Source organism: Gymnoscopelus braueri (genome assembly GCF_963280865.1).
Source record: "Gymnoscopelus braueri genome assembly, chromosome: 3".
NCBI lineage: Eukaryota > Metazoa > Chordata > Actinopteri > Myctophiformes > Myctophidae > Gymnoscopelus > Gymnoscopelus braueri.
The window spans coordinates 2,279,836-2,299,495 of record NC_137612.1 but is presented as its reverse complement, the minus strand read 5'-3'; the positions used below and the strand labels follow the sequence as shown (position 1 = coordinate 2,299,495).

Sequence of the window (19,660 nt, the reverse complement as noted above, 5' to 3'; positions counted from 1 at the left end):
AATTTTGAGGTATTTTTGCTTTACTGGAGTATTTCCAATTTGCAATACTTTTACTTCTACTCCACTACATCTCAGAGGAAAATATTGTACTTTTACTCCACTACAAATATTTGAAAACTTTAGTTACTAGTTACTTTGAAGATATAAATTATTACATTATAAAACATACATTAACCACTTTAGCCCTATTTTACACCTAGGCTATTTGAAAATAGCAGATCTACAAGCTCACAACGCGTCGCATCGCGACGCGTTGTGAGCTTGTAGATCTGCTATTTTCAAACATTTTAATACTTTTACTTTTGGTACTTCAAGTATATTTTGATACCAATACTTTTGTACTTTTACTCAAGTAAATCTTGAATTCCAGACTTTTACTTGTAACAGAGTACTTCTACATTGCAGTATTGATACTTTTACTTAAGTAAAACGTTTGAGTACTTTTTCCACCACTGACACATCCTATTTACTTTACCGCTTAAGATTATTATAGACAATTACAAATAATTTCATTGATAAAAATCAAGATGATATGACAGACTGAAACTGAATAAATGCCTACTTGACACTTCTTGACTGACATAAAACATATTTTCCTCAATAAAAAAAAATATAAACATAATAATATAATATTTCATATACATATTTGGGTCTCGTGTTAGGTTGGTAGATTCATCTGACGCAGTATTTGATTGATTGAATACTTTATTAACAGTTTGCAAATAGTACACGTGGTACGATTATACAAATGGTGCTAAAAGGATAACACAAAAAGCCCCTGAGGGCTATTATAACAGGGTTATTGTAAGGGTTGAATACACAGACCACAATGGAAATAATATATTTCAATGGAAATATATATATATTTCCATTGTGGTCTGTGTATTCAATTCATAGAGGATGTCTATGCACATGCACATCTGTTTTTAATTAGAAAACAACTATTTCTACTTCTCGTAAATTAAAACAGCTACTAATTCTATGAGATACTGTTTTTATAATATAAATATATGTAATTATGTAAATGTAAGGTCTCTTCACTCTGTGTATGATTTTCACACACTCATGATTTGACGTTTGCACACTTTGTAGATACATTTCTGTGACGGTGTTTATATGTATATGTGTATTATACTCTCTATGATTATACTCAACAACAAATAAAACGGTTAAAAGATAAACAAGCAGAAATAACGGTACAGGGGGGGGGGGGGGGGCGAGTGAAGTGAGCGCTAGTCTCCTACGCAGTGTTGCCATGTCCGCTTATTATAAGCTACTTTGGGATTGTTTTTCCTGTAAAGTTGCCTGTGTATCCAGTGTTGCGGGTTGCGTTTTTTTGGGCTTGTTTCTAATTGCTTATTTGGGGCTTGCTGTGCAATGTTGTTTAAACCAGTTGTTTTTTATTCTCAAAAATGTTCATCATTATCATGCCAATTGCCAAGGACAATTGGCAGACACAAATGCATTTGTGTCTCCTACCGGAATCAATGGGGACACATTTATTATAATCAAATTATTGGCTTAGGAATGTGACAAAAACAAAAAAATATCTATGAATTCAAGGCTCCAGATGGTCAGTAATCAATAGAAAAAAAGTTATTTTGGGGGTGAACTACCCCTTTAAACCAGTTGTTTTTTATTCTAAAAAATGTTCATCATTATCATGCCAATTGCCAAGGACCCCCAAATTAATTTGTATTTGTCCGCGGACCCCCCCATCTGAAAATATGTTGTGCCAGATACCAGATTTGTGTTGTTGAAATGTTTTAAAGATATTCCACATTTGTCACTTTTTTCCCCAAGATTTTTTAGGTGGAAAGTCTAGTGACGCGAGGTTAGAAAATAGCAGATCCACAAGCTCACAGCGCGTCGCATCGCGAAAAATGTTAATGAAAAATGTCAAAAATGTTAATGAAGTCCATGATCATAACACCAGAGGCAGCTCCACTGATCATGTTCAACCCAGATTTGGCTCAACTAAGGGTATGAACTCGTTCTCATGCTATTCATCAAAAATGTGGAATGCCCTACCCAAAGGAGTAAAGGAGTGTAAAACCCTACTCACTTTCAAAACTGCCCTAAAGATACACCTTCAGGAGGCTGCAATTCGAAAATGGCCCCTGTCTAAGTCTTAACCTACCCCTCCCTACCCCCCCCTCCTTTATTTTCCTCTTTTGTATATATATATATATATATTTTTTTTTTCTCTCTTCATACCAGTAACCTGAAAGCTGATTGTATGACATTCTGTATAGTAGTGTGTGTATATCTGCCTGCCTCTTATATTTCATCATGATTTGTGTGCATGGGGTTCTCATCTTAAACAAGCTTAGTGCTTAATGAGAGTTTCCAGTTTAGTAGACCTTGTATTGTGAATTTGTACTTCCATGTACTGTTATGTACTGTCATGTACTATTCGAATACAAGAAGACTCACTCCAAAACCAACTCACCCCAACTCAAAAAGGAAAACTCACCCCGGAGCTAGGAACACTCACCCCGGGGGTAGGAAAACTCACCCCGGGGGAGACGCACTGTGATTGGCCAGTAGTCACTTTGAGTGGCAGTTGGGGCAAACGCAGTCAGTGGGGCAAACGCAGTCCCCACCAAAAATATTTACTATTCTGTCCCTATCGGTACATAACTCGGACGGCGCTGATTCGACTAGCAGACCATCGGCTGGTCGTTGCGGGCACTCGCGCCTGGAGGCGCTCGGGCGCAACTCCTCAGCCTCAAGGTCTGCTGAGTCGGCGCGCCTCCGTCATGGTCCAAAACTATACTTTATCGGCGAAAAAAAGAAGTCAGCGGATGACTGAAAAAGTTTTACCCCAAGCATTCTGTGAAAATGGAAAGCTCACAAAGTTAAAAACCATTGGGGTGAGTTTTCCGGAGTGAGTTTTCTCAGGTCCTGGGGTGAGTTTTCCTACCCCCGAAAATCTTGGGGGTGAGTTTTCCTACCCCCGAAAATCTTGGGGGTGAGTTTTCCTACCCTGTGGGGTGAGTTTTCCGGAGTGAGTTTTCCTAGCAATGGGGTGAGTTGGTTTTGGAGTGAGTCTTCTTGATACCGTACTATTCTCATGTCTTACTAAATAAACTACATCAATCAATCAATCAATTTCATGATATACCTGGTTGCTTATTTCTCTTCTAAACACTATCTGGCAACACCAGTCTCTTCTACCAGGATAGTACGCGCCCCCGCCGCCCCGCCCACAATAGTGACGTAGAATGTAGGCGTCAGTATGCTAGTGTCTTTTGTGTTTATTTCCACTAGCTAACATCATCAGCTAACACGCTGTGAACTCTTAGAAAGATGATGTAAAATCATAACGTTAAGGATTCATATGTGATATCAATGAGCTGTGTGCATAAACACAAAGATGAACAAAGGGTGGCTGGAGCTGGAGAGTGACCCAGGTGAGAGACAGAGACAGGTTGAACAGCTATAGTTTAGTTTCAGATCAGGCTAACAGGCTAATGTTAGCTTCTGCCTTTGATGACATGGTCTGGTCTTTTCTTATTTAAATCTGAGGCCTTCTCTTCGGTCCAACAATGCAATGTGATGATGATGTAACATGGTGATGATGTAGCTGTAGTATACAACCCTCGTAGACGTATTTATGATTCTGACGTTTTCAATCTACGAGAGTTGTAGGGTGCACTTCCCATAGTGACCTGGACTTTCTGCACTATGCCCCGCAAAGTACTCCAAACGTGTACAAATTGAAAATAAAGGTGCTTACCTCAAAGCCCCAAATGTTAACTACTTCTACGGGGTAGTAGTTTAATGTAATAATCCATATCTTTCAACAAAGAAGTGTTTTAATGCCGTCTGTGGCTGAACGCCATTGTTTCACCCTCGTTTACTTCCTGTTTACATTTAGTGTAATTCCGGGTTTCACCGGATGCGCCCCCTCACTTCCCGTAACTACCGCCCATTGGGAACTTCCGACAGAATCAGCCACAGACGGCATTAAAACACTTCTTTATTGAAAGATATGGATTATTACATTAAACTACTACCCCGTAGAAGTAGTTAACATTTGGGGCTTTGAGGTAAGCACCTTTATTTTCAATTTGTACAATGTTTGGAGTACTTTGCGGGGCATAGTGCAGAAAGTCCAGGTCTCCATGGGGCGTGAACCCTACAACTCTCGTAGATTGAAAACGTCAGAATCATAAATACGTCTACGAGGGTTGTATTCTACAGCTAGTGATGATGTAACATGGTGGTATAATGTGATGATGTAACATGGTGGTAGTTTACGTTTACTTAGCATTTATGGCCAGTCGCAAGTCTAATGACTAATGACTTGCTTGCATGCATATCAACCTTTTTGATTTCAAGGACCTCTAGTTTGATCAGCTTTGGGCCACGGACCCCCATTTGATTCTTTATTATATTTCTTAATGTATAGTATAGTATTATATAATATATTATTTATATATATTACATTTTTTATCACTGGGAGCCCAATCAATACGGTAAACTCTAGCTCTGGTCCAGAGCGTTAGAAATCGTGTTTGGAAAAAGTACTGACATTTTTTTTACTTAAGTAAAAGTATCAATACCACAATTTAGAAATACTCAGTTACAACTAAAAGTCTGGTATTTAAAATGTACTTGAGTAAAAGTACAAAAGTATTGGCAATCAAAATATACTTAAAGTACCAGAAGTAAAAGTACTCATTGTGCAGAATGTTCCAATATGTATACACATCTTTTGAAAATAGCAGATCTACAAGCTCACAACGTGTTGTGAGCTTGTAGATCGGCTGTTCACAAATTGAGTACATGTACTTAGTTACTTTCCACCACTGGAAATCCCTAACGCTCTGGACCAGATCAGCTGTAAACTCCCAAGAGTGTCCAAATGGAACCAAATGGACCCTCTGGGTTACTGACCCATAAGGGAGAACCAGCGGTCTATGGACCATTAAACTATGGATTTAAAAGCAATTTACTTGAATTTGTGGGATATTTGTTGCTTCACAGCAAGTATCACTAGTACGCAATTTGAGCCGTAGAATTCATTGAACAATATTAATTATTTTGTGGTCATTGCAGGACTATTCAGTCTGTTGGTGGAAGACTTTGGTGAGTAGCTTGTCAGCATTAACTATTTACATTTCAGTCACTTTTATGGTGGCCTGTGGGTATTGTAACTACCAAGCAAATGGGGAAATGTTTTTTTTTCTTCTTTTCTTCTTTGTAGGTATCAAAGGTGTCCAAGTAGAAGAAATATATGATCTTCAAAGCAAATGTCATAGGTATGTAGTTTGAAAACAAAGTCCAATGCATGTCATGTACCCCAAGACCTAGTTAGTTAGTTGGCCAAACTGGCAGAATTATGAATGTCAAGTCTAATTGCTTCATACGAGTAGGAGGTCAAGCATGGTTGTGTTACTCATCTTGACCTTGAAGGGGTCAGAAAAACACAAAAATGTGGTTGTTTGAGATAAGTAGGATATACACTAATACTGTGCATCTGTTGAACTACCGATTGTTTCAGATGCTAAATCACAATGTTTCATAATGATGTTATTATGACTCTTATGTAGTCAGTGATGCAGATGGTGGTGATAGTTCCTTCACATCCTGCGTTTCCTGTTTTAATTAAAGGTCATGGGGCGGGCGGAGAGAGAATGAAACTGTCTGTTTCATGACTCTTTAAAGATTCTCTCTGCCACTGGTTTATTATGAGAAATATGGTATCACAAAGATCTTCTTGGCTCATTTGTGAAAGAAAAGCTCTCTTGCCAAGTCTCTCACTGATGAAATGTCTGAAGAGGCATTCCATATTAGTCCCAGCTGTCATTTACCGTAGCAACATTTAGACGGTACAAGTTTGTTATTCTTTTATATTGAGACATTCTCATGTATTATATCAGTGTCACTGTCATAATTGGAACTTTAATATTTAAAGTTGTATTAAAACTTCTATGCCAAAAGGTTGGCTAAATTGAAACAACGCTTACACACTTCAAGGTAGACTGTTTCTGGGTGAATAGTATTGTATGATATTGCAAGTTATGAGGTTTTAGATTCTCAAAGAGCATTCTATTCAAGCACTTGTGAATTGTCAAAACTTTTCAGTGCCTTGCTGCACCAGGAGTTTGAAAATGTCATTCCAAAAATGAATATTTATGAATTAAATAAAAAATGACTGCTTGCACAAAACAAATTGTTCAAACTTGACTTTACATTGTGCTATTCATTACTTTAAAATGCTTATAATTTCCAGAAGCGAGCAGATCAATGCAGTTCACCCAGCAAGTACATCACTCATTGAAATATTTCTCAAATGGAAATTCATAGTAGCCATCATGGCATTTTTCACTAGTAGGAAATGCCATGAGGAAGGTCTGCACGACCAAAACTACTGTTTGTCGCCTACGCACCTGCTTTTAAACGTACTGGGTGTGCGGAAGTTCTTTTTCACTAGCAGGAGTAAAAATGTTTTGAAGATCTACAGGCTCAAAACCTATTCAGTAAGCACCTTGAGAAAAACACATCTGGGTAAATAAAATGACACAGGTTAGACTTGAGGTTCTTTAACCTCCTGTGGATAATGATAGTATGTGTAATATTAGTTGTATTTTTAAAGTGCAGCCACTGGTATTCAAGACCACACAATTGCATGTAACAACAGTGTGTTGAATTAGCTAAGAACATCTGCCTTTCTTTACAGTTTTACTAGAGTGTAGCAATAATGTATGCAAAGTCTAAATGTTTGTTGTTGTAAATGGATTGTTAACAAGACATTTGCTCTTCTCAGCCCTGTTTATGGCTTCATCTTCTTGTTCAAATGGATCGAGGAGCGTCGGTCCAGAAGGAAAGTTTCCACCTTGGTGGATGAAACCTCCGTTATTGATGAGGAGATTGTTAATGATATGTTCTTTGCCCACCAGGTAACGCATCTTTAATGTATTGGGCACATTCGTATTGCTACAATCTCACTTGTCTTAATGACGACATTATGTCAGCTATTCCTTCCGTTTAGTCTTTTCTCATGTTCAATTATCCCAACAATCTGTACAGGTGTCACAGCTATTAAACACTTATGAGAATCAAGCGTTTATCTTGACTTCTTAACTCATTAATTGTGAGACGCAGCCATCTGATCTTAGTCTAACGTGTACTCATTTTAATGAGTTAGTGTCATCACTGAATAGGTAGGTGTCTAGATAGGTGTCACTGTCAACTTATCAGCAGTTCAGGAACAGCCTTTGATTTTAGTTTTTCCGGTGTTCAGTTGAAAGATTTCCTACTACCTTGAGCTAAATGTAATCTGTAACCTTTTTAATTTTAACACATTGAGTGCCAGTTTTTTTTTTAAACAGGGTACTCACAGTCAGGGATTTTTAACCATTTTTGAACCTTTTTCAAGTAGTCACAAAATATTTTCAGTGATCACCGTCCTCACGGTGATCCCCTCATTACACACATAGAGGTCTCGTACAATCGGGGGGAAAAAATAAAAACATTCGGTAATCCGTTGCATAGTTGCAGCCAGTTGAAAATAGTCGAAAATAGTCAAAAATACATAATAAAAAAGAAATGTACACAGGAGCCGAGGTACAGGCTTTTGAAGTCATAAGTTAACCAGGAAGTGGATTGGAGTCTAAATCTTCGAAAAATGATATATCCTGGTGCTTTTTTTTTATTTTTATATTTTTGCTCAAAAACGGTCCGGACCGTTTTTGGCACTCAATGTGTTAAGTGTATAACATTTCATTTTGACCAGTATATATGGTTAGTACAGTATCACTAACGCAACTGCGGTGGTTGTGTTTGGTCTCTTTGCTCTTCTATTGAGAAATGTAGATCCTGTGTACTGTTGTGACCACTACTGGTTGACAAGTGGTTCGGCCTGAATTAAAAAATAAATAAAAATATCATTTCTCTCCTGAGCAAGCAGGTATGCTCCATTAGCTCAGTGGTAAAAATGTCAGCACTTGAGCTGGGGACCCGGGTTTGAATCTCGGGTAGGATACTACATTTAATGACTGCAGCTTTAAGTAACCAGTGACTACTAGACATTCTTCTCGCACTACTCAAAGCTTTTGTAGTTGAATAGTTGTGGGACAGTTTTTTAATTCTGCTGTCCAGCTGCTTCTATGATATAACTACAGTAACGGCACCTAAACTTAAAGGTAGGGTAAGTGATTTGCTTTGGTTAAAATAAGTGTTAAATAGCTCTAAATTCTGATAGTACTCATTGCTATAGAGTGTTTGTTCAGTATTAGGAGTCTCCTTGTCTCTCCAGCTCTTTATTAAACAGAAAATGCATTTTCGTTTCAGTTTCATTTCCAATTTTATCCAACCAGAACAGAGAACTCAATCAGGATATAGATTAAACAACTGAAATTGGAAGTGATGACACTAAGAAATGAGCAGACAAAATTGGAACTGGAACACTATACAAATTAAGCTTAAAAATGGGTACCGGTACTTTCTCCTGATTGGCTGAGATTTTGACACCTACCGAAAAAATTATTTTCTGTTTATTAAAGAGCTGGAGAGACGGGGAGACTCCTGTTACTGAACAAACACTCTATAGCAATGATTACTATCAGAATATAGTGCTTTAACCTTTTAACAAAATACTTTTTGTTTTAACCAAAAAATATCACTTACCCTACCTTTTTTAAATGGTTTTAAAGAGATGCAAGTTACTGTGACCACTGACTTGACAATGATGTCATTTCTGTATCCAGCTGATACCAAACTCCTGTGCTACCCATGCGTTGCTGAGTGTGCTGCTGAACTGCAGTGGGGTTGAGCTTGGCAACACTCTTAGTCGAATGAAGGCTTTCACAAAGGGCTTCAGTCCAGAGGTAAGAAATGTCTCCCTCTTTTCAGTCTTTATTATTTATATATGTATGTATATATATATATATATTTTACATAGCGACCTGCAGAGTGCTATGTATTTAATAGGGTGAATAGTTGAATAAGTAGAGGAATGTATCTTATTAACAACAAGTCTGTAAACTGATTATTGCTTAAAAACAATTTCAAATCGGTTGGTTCGCTGACAGGAAATGGTGAGAGAGATGGGGGTGACATGTAGCAAAGGCTATCGGGATCGGGAGGATTACCAGCCTAGGTGCCCAGACGGTTACGCCAACCGTCCGGGCCTTCTCCAGTAATCTCAGTAGAGTCATGATTCACTTTGTTTTACTTCTTGATCTTTCAGAGTAAAGGCTATGCCATAGGAAATGCCCCAGAATTGGCCAAAGCACACAATAGTCATGCCAGGTAAGTTGCCATGAGTGGCTTTTATTACTTTGGTGGGAGGCGGACTCTGGGTTTCCAGGAAAAACCTCTTCAGTCATCATGTGATTGCTTGGCCTTGCTCTGGGAGACCTCAGGCTTTGTGCAGTCATCAGTTTCTCAAACCCATTTTCTTGTTTCTATGGAGACCTGAGCCCAGACACTTGCCGGAGAAACAGAATGGCATCAGTGCCGTGCGGACCATGGAAGCCTTCCACTTTGTTAGCTATGTGCCCATTAAAGACCGTCTCTTTGAACTTGATGGGCTCAAAGCTTACCCCATTGACCACGGTAAGACTCCATTCTGATTCAAATGGAATGATGCCCATTTCTTTTGTCACGCTTATGCACATCCTGTCTGGCAGCGAACCGTAGAAAATTAACCCATTAAAACCTGAGGCGATTCTTTAAAAAATCTAAATCTCAACAGTTTTTTGAAAAAAATCTGGAAAATATTTTTTCAATATTTTTCAAAAATAGCAGATCTACAAGCTCGTAGCGCGGCACTCGGTGCCGCGCTATGAGCTTGTATATCTGCTATTTTTGAATAGCCCAAAGAAATCTTAAAATGAGACGCAGATGCGTCCCCGGTCTTAATGGGTTAAAGCAAGTCATCAAACATGGCATCTATAAAGTAATGTGGCGTCCTGTAGGGCCTTGGGGAGAGGAGGAGGAATGGACCGATAAGGCTCGGCGGGTTATCATGGAAAGGATTGGACTGGCCACAGCTGGGTGAGTCCTGGATCAATGTGCTGTGTTCTCTCATGCATTCTTCATATACGCACCGTTCACTCAGCCCTCTCCCCCTTTTTTATTTCAGTGAACCGTACCATGATATCCGCTTCAACCTGATGGCTGTCGTACCTGACCGCCGGATGAAGTACGAGTCCAAACTGGACGTCCTCAAGAAGAATCGTCAGACGGTCCTGGAGGGGCTACAGCAGGTCAGGAACTTCCTGGGGTTTAGCTAGAGTTGGATCCTATTCCCCAAGCTCCTCTGTGGCAGAGTAATATGCCTCCATATCTACAGAACACAGAAATATCTCAAGCCACTAGCGGTCATGCTAACCCCTCAGCGCCTGTAAGTTGCAACTGTAAAGAGATGTTCCTCTTGGTTCCAGTTTGGATTCACTTGTGGCTTCTAACGGAAGCAGTGAGATTGTGCATGTTAGTTGTGTTCATCATCGTCATTCCCCAGAGCTTCTCTCCCTAGGTAAGGCCGTGTTCACCAAAGCGTTTTTTTTCCCAACCGAAAATGCAAGGAACTGTCTTCCAAACGACCAGAGCTGAAAATATTTAAACGGAAATATAAAAACGGCAAGCGTGAACGAGCAGCTCAGAATAGATCCCTCGTCACGCTGCTGGCGTTTCCAGCATAGCGTAATTATGCGGTGCTCCCATTAAAAACAAACGCAGCCTCTAAGGAAAATAATTGAGACCATAAAACAATTGTATTTTCATTCAAACGGAAACTGGTAGCACGTCAAAGGATTTTATATTTACCTACAAATGATGGGAGCAGCTTGTAGCACAAATAATCTCACCCACTCATTTTGACACCTGTAGACCTCAGTCTGATGTGACAATAAAGAGTGTTACTCTGAATCTAAAACGTGATGTCTCTGCCTCCAGCTGATCCGCCTCACCCAACCAGACCTGGTTCAGGACAAGAAGACGGGACCTGATGACACTGGCATCGCTATCAAGGAGGAGGCCGATACGGCGCTGGTTACATCCCAGGGAGCAGAGCAGACTTCCTCAGGTACTGTTGGCACAGTGTATTCCCTTGCTCGTTATCACTGTCACGATTACACATTTAAGTTGATGATTAATTGTCAATCAAATAATTGCCATTAACGATTTAATTGTGCGTTTGGCATTGAACATATGAAGCCTTTTAGGCTTCGTGATCAAAAATTGCACAGGGCAGATAGGATTGACATATTTAATCATTTTTATTCATGTAAAAATAATAGAAATAGCTGATCTACAAGCTTACAACGCGTCAGAACCCAAGATATAATGATTTGAAAATGTTCTGCTCCATTCACTTCTTGTTTAACTTCTTACTGAAAAAGGCTGTATCTCGGCTCCTAAGCACTTTTTTTTTTACAATGAATTTTGGCTCTGGCACTCAGAGCCAAACTGCCAGAAATAAGTCAGGCACTGAATGAGTTAATACATGAATGCCTTCTAGCTGAGAGACCTTCTAACTCTCAGCTAGAAGGTCCTGGGTTCAATTCCCGCTGGGGGCGTGTTCTCTCCTCCGCGTCATCAGTGCCCATACCCTAGGTGGGGTTGGCAAAAGGGCCTTTCTGTGTGGAGTTTGCATGTTCTCCCCGTGTCTCCTAGGGTAGTTAATACCCTCACAAAAACATGCAGTAATCCTGGTCACTATACTGCCTCCCCCTGGTCAGCCAGGGCGTCTGATGGAGGGGAAAGGAACTGGTTGGAATAACGTGTTCCTTCCACGCGCTACGTCTAACCAGGGAACCTCCCCCCTGTCGGGTGATAAGAAGCGGCCTGCTTGCTCCTCATGCATTGAAGGAGGCATGAGCTTCAGCTTGGGCTCTCCCTAGGCTGGCAGAGGGAGAGTAGCGCCCAGGATTACATAGGCAATTGGCACTGGGTGAAAAAAAATATGGGTTACAAAATCGTGGGATAAAATTTTTTAGAAAAAAAACAAAAAACATCAATGCGTTGAATTTCTTTTTAGACACGGTGGCAGATTCAGCAGACACCAAAGTCAACACCAAAGTCATGGGTAAACCAGCAGCACCTGCCGGAGGAGGCGTCCAGGTGGTCAGCAGTTCCAACCCCGTCGCTCAACGCCTGCCTGCCTTCCTGGACAACCACAATTATGCCAAGTCCCCTATGCAGGTATGAGGGGTGGGGGTCTGGGGGAGTCCTGAACTTGACAGACTTCTTTTTAGCAGGACAAGCCGCTTCAGATGCAGCATCTTGTTTTCAACAATTCAGGTGGTCATCAAAGCAAACAAAATCAAAAGCATTCACTTGCATAAGAAGAAGCATGCAGAGAAGTTTATTTAGTGATAAAATAAAATAAAGGAAGTTATGAGACAGCGGTAACAAGCCAATTAGCAAAAGATAACTGCAAGTAAAGTATTTAATTATTTTAATACAAATTTGTATTGGTGGCGCAGAGAAACGGGGGTTAGTTATCATTATTAACATATCACCATGATTCTTTTTTTTACTTTTATGGGACATGATAAAACACAGACGGGACTGAACGTGACCAAGAACAACAACAACAAAGAGAAGAAAAAAAACTTCAACTTCATTGTATCAAGATACAATGGGGCAAGGTTTTCAGAGTATCAGAGGTGCTCACTGCTCACCTCAGAGAAGGAGTATTTCTTTAGGATCAGTCTGGGTCAAGGGATGCGAGGGTGTTTATGAATGTGATTAGTGGTTGCCATCTATCATAAAAATTGGCAATTGAGCCTCTTACAGACTACTTTACCTTTTCCGATGACAGAGATGACATCACCAGGAGGTGGTGGATGGTGGTGGGCGTGGGCTTTTCCAGTGCAGGAGGATACGTCTACGGGTTATAAGTGAGGCGAAGGCTACAACGTCCAAGTTAAATAATACTGGATCGTAAGTTAGTAGAAAAATGGGAATTTAGTGCATTACAATCAGGAGCAATAGGTTTTCAGATATGAAAGTAGGTTATTCAGAATAAAGCAAGTGAGGTTATGGCAATGAGTACAGTGTGCCACACTCATTAGTTTGAGTTTGTTTGTTACCAACAGGAAGAGGAGGATCTTGCTGCTGGCGTGGGACGCTCCAGGGTATCGGCCCCGCCACAGCGCACCTACTCTGATGATGATGACTACGAGGATGATGAAGAAGAAGTTCCTGCCCCAGCAGTAGGCACATCGACCAGGTGAGCTCTGCAACACGTGTGTCCATGAGTTTCTTTTGTGTGTTCACCATCGCTTTTGTTTACAAATGTTACAATTCTGTTTAGGTTCAGACGGAAGGCAGGTCTGCGTTCACGAACGGGACGGGTAGCCAGCGGAATGGAGAGAACGGGACGGGCAGCCAGCGGAATGGAGAGAACGGGACGGGTAGCCAGCGGAATGGAGAGAACGGGACGCGTAGCCACCGGAATGGAGAGCCAGATTGCCCTAAGTGTCCTGGCCGAAAAACTAAAGAAGGAGGTGCAAAGGAAGGATGCCCTGAACACCCCCCTGTCTGTCCGTACGGAAGGCCGCACGGGGGGCATTTGCATTACGGCTGCCTCGCAGCCCTCCCCTACTCCCAGCAACGAAAGCACCGACACGGCCTCAGAGATAGGCAGCGCCTTCAACTCCCCGCTGCGCTCGCCAGCACGCTCCCAGGCTGCAACGCGCCCGTCCAGCCCGGTCGCGTCCCACCTGTCTCGCGTGCTCTTTGGAGACGACGAGATGCTCAGGCTGGACTCCAGACACAACCGTGCCGTACGGGACCTGGGTCCCTCTGTCAGCATAGCCATCCTCCACCTCCAGGAGGATGGTGTGATCTATGCTCTCCCACTGCCGTGTGAGTTTACTAGAGATCTTTACTGAGGTCTCCTGTTGTCTGAAAAGGGTTGTTCAACACCTCTGGTTAAGGAAGCGTTCGTACTTGTGGCCGAGTCGATTTTTACTGCTAATGACATGAAGTATGTGAGCATGAACTAGATTATAGTCAATTTACTTTCTAGAGAGTACTGTAGATACTAGCAAGTGTTTCTAGTGACTATACTGCAAATATTACAAAGTAGTGATAACTTCAGTGCACTTAAACTAGTACACAAACTTCACTGAAAGTAATGAATGGTGTTTGAGTTGCTAATTGCTGCTGTTGCTGCCTGTACAGCGGATGCCGTAGCAGATGGATCTAAGAAGCCTGCTTGCACTTCTGAGAAGATGAAGGACAAAGAGCAAGGAGGCCATACGACAGGAGAGATGGATGCAGTAAAAGAGGGAATTGAGGGGCCATCTGCTGAGGTGAAAGAGGAGAGCAAGGATGGAGCAGATGTCAATCCTAGCAAGGAAAAGATCAAGTCGGAATCGGAAGGAGGCCAAAGACCACATGGGGAGAAGTACTCTCCAAAAGTAAGTCCAGACAACCCTGTTCCCTCCTCTGTGCTTACTTATAAAGTCTCTTGAATCTTTTGTTATTTTTGACACTGCTCCAGCCATGTGTTATGTTTTCTTATATATATTAATAACTTGAATGTATATAGCGCCTTTCTGAAACCCAAGGACTCTTTACAGTACACAAAATATTATATTCATTTCCAAGGCAACATGTGAGCTGGATGCCTTTTGATTAACAAGTGCAACCAAGATAAACAGCTGTTGATTCTTTTGTTTCTTCAAGGAGCTGCTGGCTCTGCTCAAGTGTGTAGAAGCTGACATCGCCAATTACGAGGTTTTCCTAAAGGAGGAGGTTGAAAAGAGGAAAAAATATAAGGTGGGTTTTAATGCCCCTCAATTAACCGCAATGTCATGGTTTCTGCAAATGAATTTGTTGGTCACTTAACGGAAATGTTTCACCTTACATGAACAGATTGACGACCAGAGGAGGACTCACAATTATGACGAGTTCATCTGCACCTTCATATCCATGTTGGCACAAGAAGGTAAACCTCTAAACGCTCAGTTCTCAACCGTTGTTCCTTTCCTCAGACTTATCGTATACGTATACTGTGTGTTTAACTTTTGTTCATCTCTCCTTCACCTCACCTTCAAACGTTTTTTACTTCTGTTTGACTTTCACACAGCAGTTAACATTAATATCTTTCTCTCCACCCACACCACATTAAGAAAAAGAACAGATATTATACTTTTTTCAGGAAAACCTAGAGGTAGACAATTCATGAAAGTCTGTGTGCCGTGTTCATAATTGGTCAGGCATTTCACGTTCACAGTACCTTGGTGTATCGTTGTTGTACTGCATTCATTCTGAGTGGCTGTGTCCTCCCTAGGCATGCTGGCCAGCCTGGTGGAGCAGAATATTTCAGTGCGTCGTCGGCAAGGCGTGAGTATCGGCCGCCTGCACAAACAGAGGAAACCCGATCGCAGGAAACGCTCTCGACCCTACAAGGCCAAGCGCCAGTAATTCCAAATCATTGGGACTGTACTCATGTAGGTCAGTGAGCACCAAGCAATCACTGCAAAGAAAGACATTGAGACTGTCCAACCAACTCTTTGTACTTAGTATTTTAGTCAGAGGTCTCTTCTCATGCACAGTAAAGTCATCAGTGTTTTACTGTGTACAGCGGACCATATTTTTGGTCATGTGTGTTTTATCATGTCTGTACAGTATGTATTACCATTTTAGTCTCAATGTAAACTTGCCTCTTGTCAGTGCCACTACTATTTGCAGGTTGTACATTTTTTGCGAGAGGCGTTTAATCATGGATGCGTCTTGTTACTATTTTGTCCTTGCGTTATCATGAATGGTTTATTATAGTATATTTCATTCTTATAGGCTATGTTGCGACATCAGTCCAATTGAAACGATATTCACACCTCTATGTATATAAGACTAGTTGCTAACCTGTCCCAGGCTGTACGTTTTGGGTGACATATTTCTATCCATCAATATAATAAATCATGACCTGTAACAATGGATCAAGCATTCCTTAGAAGGCATCCTTCAGTCCACAATTTCCAAGATACAACAACATCACACAGTTAGTGCAACGAGCCCTTTGCACGTTGATCAATCCAACTCTTTGAAGAAATCAACTTGAAAGGTTGTCTGCTCGTGGTGTACGTACGGCTTTGCCTCTATATCCCTACAGCTCCTGTAAATGAATGACAAGTTCCAATGTTATTTTTCTACTTAAAAATTGATTTCCAAATTGAGCAATTATGGGCATGTGTGCATTTGAGTGTTTTGTACATATGTATCTGTTGATCAGCTCAGCATCACTACCATACAGTACAGTGTGCTCAGTTGGTTTTGTCCTTGTGTATTCGTACTACAATAAACTCTCCAAAAAATGTCTCTTTCTTTTTTTTAATAGTGAGCTTTGAGGTGTTTGTAGTATGTGTCACAGTAGTACAGCAATTCTTTGGAGCATTCAACTAATAAAAAAATGAACTTTGAGTTGAGGGAGATCTTTCTGCAGTACACTTCAGTGTACACTAGGGACAGCACTGACAGATGAGCTGTAGCAGCTGATCATTTGCTGTCAGTTGCTTGTTAGAATGATTGTGGAGTTGACAGTTCTCACAATCAAATACATCTTGGATTCTCATCCCTACATGATGTGGAATTTATGTTGTCTTTATTACTACTAGGCTATTGATGTCGGTGTCAAATTATATCGGAACGGAAGGAGCTGGTGCTTTGCTAGCCAGCCCTGTTAGTCATTAAGGCAGCATGATCTCATCAAAAATGTATTGCATTGGACCTTTTTGCCATTAGCCTTGTTGCATTGGCTTACTTTCATTCATAAAAAATGCTGTAAAACCACACATTGCGTTTGTGAGCAGCTTAAAGTTGAATTACATCTTCAACTAATTATCATCCAAGGAATTTTACATTTCTTCTAAATGACAGGTGGCTGACATTCTCCCAATATGAAGTCACTGACTTGACTAGAATGACTACACATGTATTTGGTGGTAGAGGTACAGTATATATACGAATGCACCGACCTCTCAGAAAATGCTAATGGTTACAATTATCAGTCCCAATTGTGAGAACTTTAACTGGCCCATGTGATCATCAAACAGTTGTATGTTCAGATAGATGTCGATATTGGTGGAACTTGGCATATATTGTGACCATCAAATATTATTCTACTGCCACTGGAGAGTTAATAAAAGCTTCACTGCTGATTGGAAGCTTAACGGATGTTTGTGCTAGATTAGATAACATTCTTGATTCGATATATATGTGTGAAGAAACTACTGGGGGGGGGGGGTGTCTGAGTGTGTAAGTGGACTGTGACTTCTCGGAAATAATCACTAGAAATCAATAACATTTAACCACTTAAAACTACCCCAGCATCGGTATTGTATTTTCGCTGAAAATAGCAGATCGACAAGCTCACAATGTGATGCAATGTGTCGCGTTGTGAGCTTGTCGATCGGTTATTTTCAGCGAAAGCTTTCCCCACACAATAACAGAACAGAAAAGACACTAGTATTGAGCCCTGAGGTTACCCATATGCAGTGGTGGAAAGTAACTAAGTACATTTACTTAAGTACTGTACTTAAGTACAATTTTGAGGTATTTGTACTTTACTTTAGTATTTCCAATTTTCAGTACTTTTACTTCTACTCCACTACATCTCAGAGGAAAATATTGTACTTTTACTCCAGTACAATTATTTGAAAACTTTAGTTACTAGTTACTTTTCAGATATAAATTATGATATTATGAAACATACATTAACCACTTTAGCCCTGTTTTATACATCGGCTATTTGAAAATAGCAGATCTACAAGCTCACAACGCGTCGCGAAGCGACGCGTTGTGAGCTTGTAGATCTGCTATTTTCAAACATTTTAGTACTTTTACTTTTGGTACTTTAAGTACATTTTGATGCCAATACTTTGGTACTTTTACTCAAGTAAATGTTTAATTCTGGACTTTTACTTGTAACGGAGTATTTCTATGTTGCAGTATTGGTACTTTTACTTGAGTAAAGAATTTGAGTACTTTTTCCACCACTGCCCATATGGGTTTTTTAAGTGGTAAAAAAAATTAATAATAACCGTGCACGCGCGCGTCGACATAAACCCCACCCCCTTTTGCGTCAGGCGCGCTCTCACAATCCTCCGTCAGGGCGCGCGCTCCGTGCCGTCAGTGGGATGGTAGAATTGTAGGTGAATGATGGCGGAAGGGGAACAACGTCGAGTTTCATCCTGAGTTTCTATTAGCAGAGCCGTGGAAACCGTCTACAACAGGCTGTTTCTTCTCCTCCGTCGGTTCCTCTCTTCTCTTCTAGACGATGGGGAACGAAGGCAGTGCGGAAGGAGGAGGAGAGGGAGGAGGACAGGCCGGCTCGGCTGTCCCTGCAACAGGGGCTCCGACTTCCATTTCAGCACCACCGGGCTCTGGACAGCTCCCCAAGCCCAGCAATGGTGCGCCAGCCGGAGGGACAGGGGCCGGAGCCGGCGGCCCGGCGGGGATTAACAGGTAGGTGGTGGTGGCCACGATCTAGGACATTTCTTCTTTAGTTTGTTCTTTTGTTTTTGTTGCTTTTAGCTTTGTAAATCAGTGGGATTTAACGATAGCGTAGTATATGTTCCTGTATCGATGTGATGTTGAGCGGTGTTGTTGAGAGATCATTCGATTATGTAGATACTGGTCTAGTGTGTGAGTGCTGCTTAATTATTTATTTCAATAGCATTGTGTCAACACAATTCACCATTCCGCTTGAAATCGATGTGTGTTTATAATGGGGCATCTGTTAGCCCTGTAATGGAGCCAACAACAATTTGAGTCGGAACCGAAAAAGCCTAAAAAGAACGCTTATGATTTAGAACCAAATAATCCGTATAGCAGCTACAGCCTAGAAATTGTCAAATGGGTCGAGTAGGAATGACTACGTTCTTGCAGTGTGTGTGTGTGTGTGTGTGTGTGTGTGTGTGTGTGTGTGTGTGTGTGTGTGTGTGGCATTTTAAATATGAATGGGCGAAAATACGCTGTTCGTATTCAGGTGTGGGAAATTCCCGAGATAATGTAAATGCGTATTAAGGACAGAAATAGAATGAGCGATAGGCTTTATATGATAGTAGTAGTAGTCCTAATGACATAATATGAGAAACAATATATGAATAATGCAAAGTATAGCTTTAGGTTTGCGGTGCTATTACGTGGCATGCTTTACTGGCACGATCTTTATCACCCAACGTGACAAATGCCAGTAAATACAAACCAATCCTTATAGTGATCACTATTTTCTTAACGATGTACATAGCATTTGTATCCTAATGGGAGTGGTCTCCTCCAGAATGACAGTGCCCCCCCCCCCACACACACACACACACACACACACACACACACACCATCAACAGAGCACAGGCGCCATGGATATGGTTTGTAGGGCATAGAAAAATTAGGTAAACAATGATATACAAAAGTTTGAGTGCAGATTTCCGTATGTATATCCATGTGAAATGTTTGATCAGTAGGCTATGTTCCATCACGATAAAACAACAAAAATAGAACAGCAAAGAATACATTTCCATAGATAGATGAATCACGTTCAAGACACATTGAAGACGTTATGGTGGTCACCTGCAGTGACCCAAAGTCCTTGTCATTCAGGCATGTAGGCTATATATACCCCATACTTTACCTACAGTATATAAATGTGTTCTTTACTCGGGCCTGAGCATCTTACCACTTTATAGTATAG

The 19,660-nt window shown here is 40.9% G+C and overlaps 2 protein-coding genes across 3 annotated transcripts in view; both read left to right on the top strand.

Annotated features, from left to right (window-relative positions):
- Window positions 1-3,275: 3,275 nt before the first annotated feature.
- On the top strand, window positions 3,276-16,274 carry bap1 (BRCA1 associated deubiquitinase 1). Of its 2 annotated transcripts, none has more exons than XM_080424837.1 (17): window positions 3,276-3,416; window positions 5,068-5,097; window positions 5,216-5,270; window positions 6,779-6,911; window positions 8,721-8,840; window positions 9,203-9,264; window positions 9,428-9,570; window positions 9,933-10,011; window positions 10,100-10,223; window positions 10,912-11,041; window positions 11,996-12,159; window positions 13,059-13,192; window positions 13,277-13,830; window positions 14,161-14,387; window positions 14,656-14,748; window positions 14,845-14,917; window positions 15,263-16,274. In XM_080424837.1, the coding sequence occupies exons 1-17, from the start codon at window positions 3,380-3,382 to the stop codon at window positions 15,394-15,396; spliced, it is 2,292 nt and encodes a 763-aa protein (XP_080280963.1). In that variant the 5' UTR covers window positions 3,276-3,379; the 3' UTR covers window positions 15,397-16,274. The 2 variants fall into 2 exon arrangements, with proteins under 2 accessions (XP_080280963.1, XP_080280962.1); XM_080424836.1 differs by having other exon boundaries at window positions 14,149-14,387.
- Window positions 16,275-18,247: 1,973 nt separating this feature from the next.
- The window catches only part of bsnb (bassoon (presynaptic cytomatrix protein) b), a gene marked incomplete at its 5' end in the record, with an annotated part of 124,920 nt that continues 123,507 nt past the window's right edge, over window positions 18,248-19,660 (top strand). Inside the window, one exon of the mRNA XM_080425038.1 lies at window positions 18,248-18,435. Within this exon, the coding sequence (XP_080281164.1) occupies window positions 18,248-18,435 (188 nt within the window). The remainder of the gene's footprint in view (window positions 18,436-19,660) is intronic.

What these genes read in the sequence shown, in the direction of transcription:
- bap1 (XM_080424836.1), top strand. Translation starts at nt 3,380, where the DNA reads ATGAACAAAGGGTGGCTGGAGCTGGAGAGTGACCCAG. An exon ending in AGCTTACCCCATTGACCACG is followed by an intron (nt 9,571 to 9,932) that starts GTAAGACTCCAT and finishes GGCGTCCTGTAG; the next exon opens with GGCCTTGGGGAGAGGAGGAG. An exon ending in ATTGGACTGGCCACAGCTGG is followed by an intron (nt 10,012 to 10,099) that starts GTGAGTCCTGGA and finishes TTTTTATTTCAG; the next exon opens with TGAACCGTACCATGATATCC.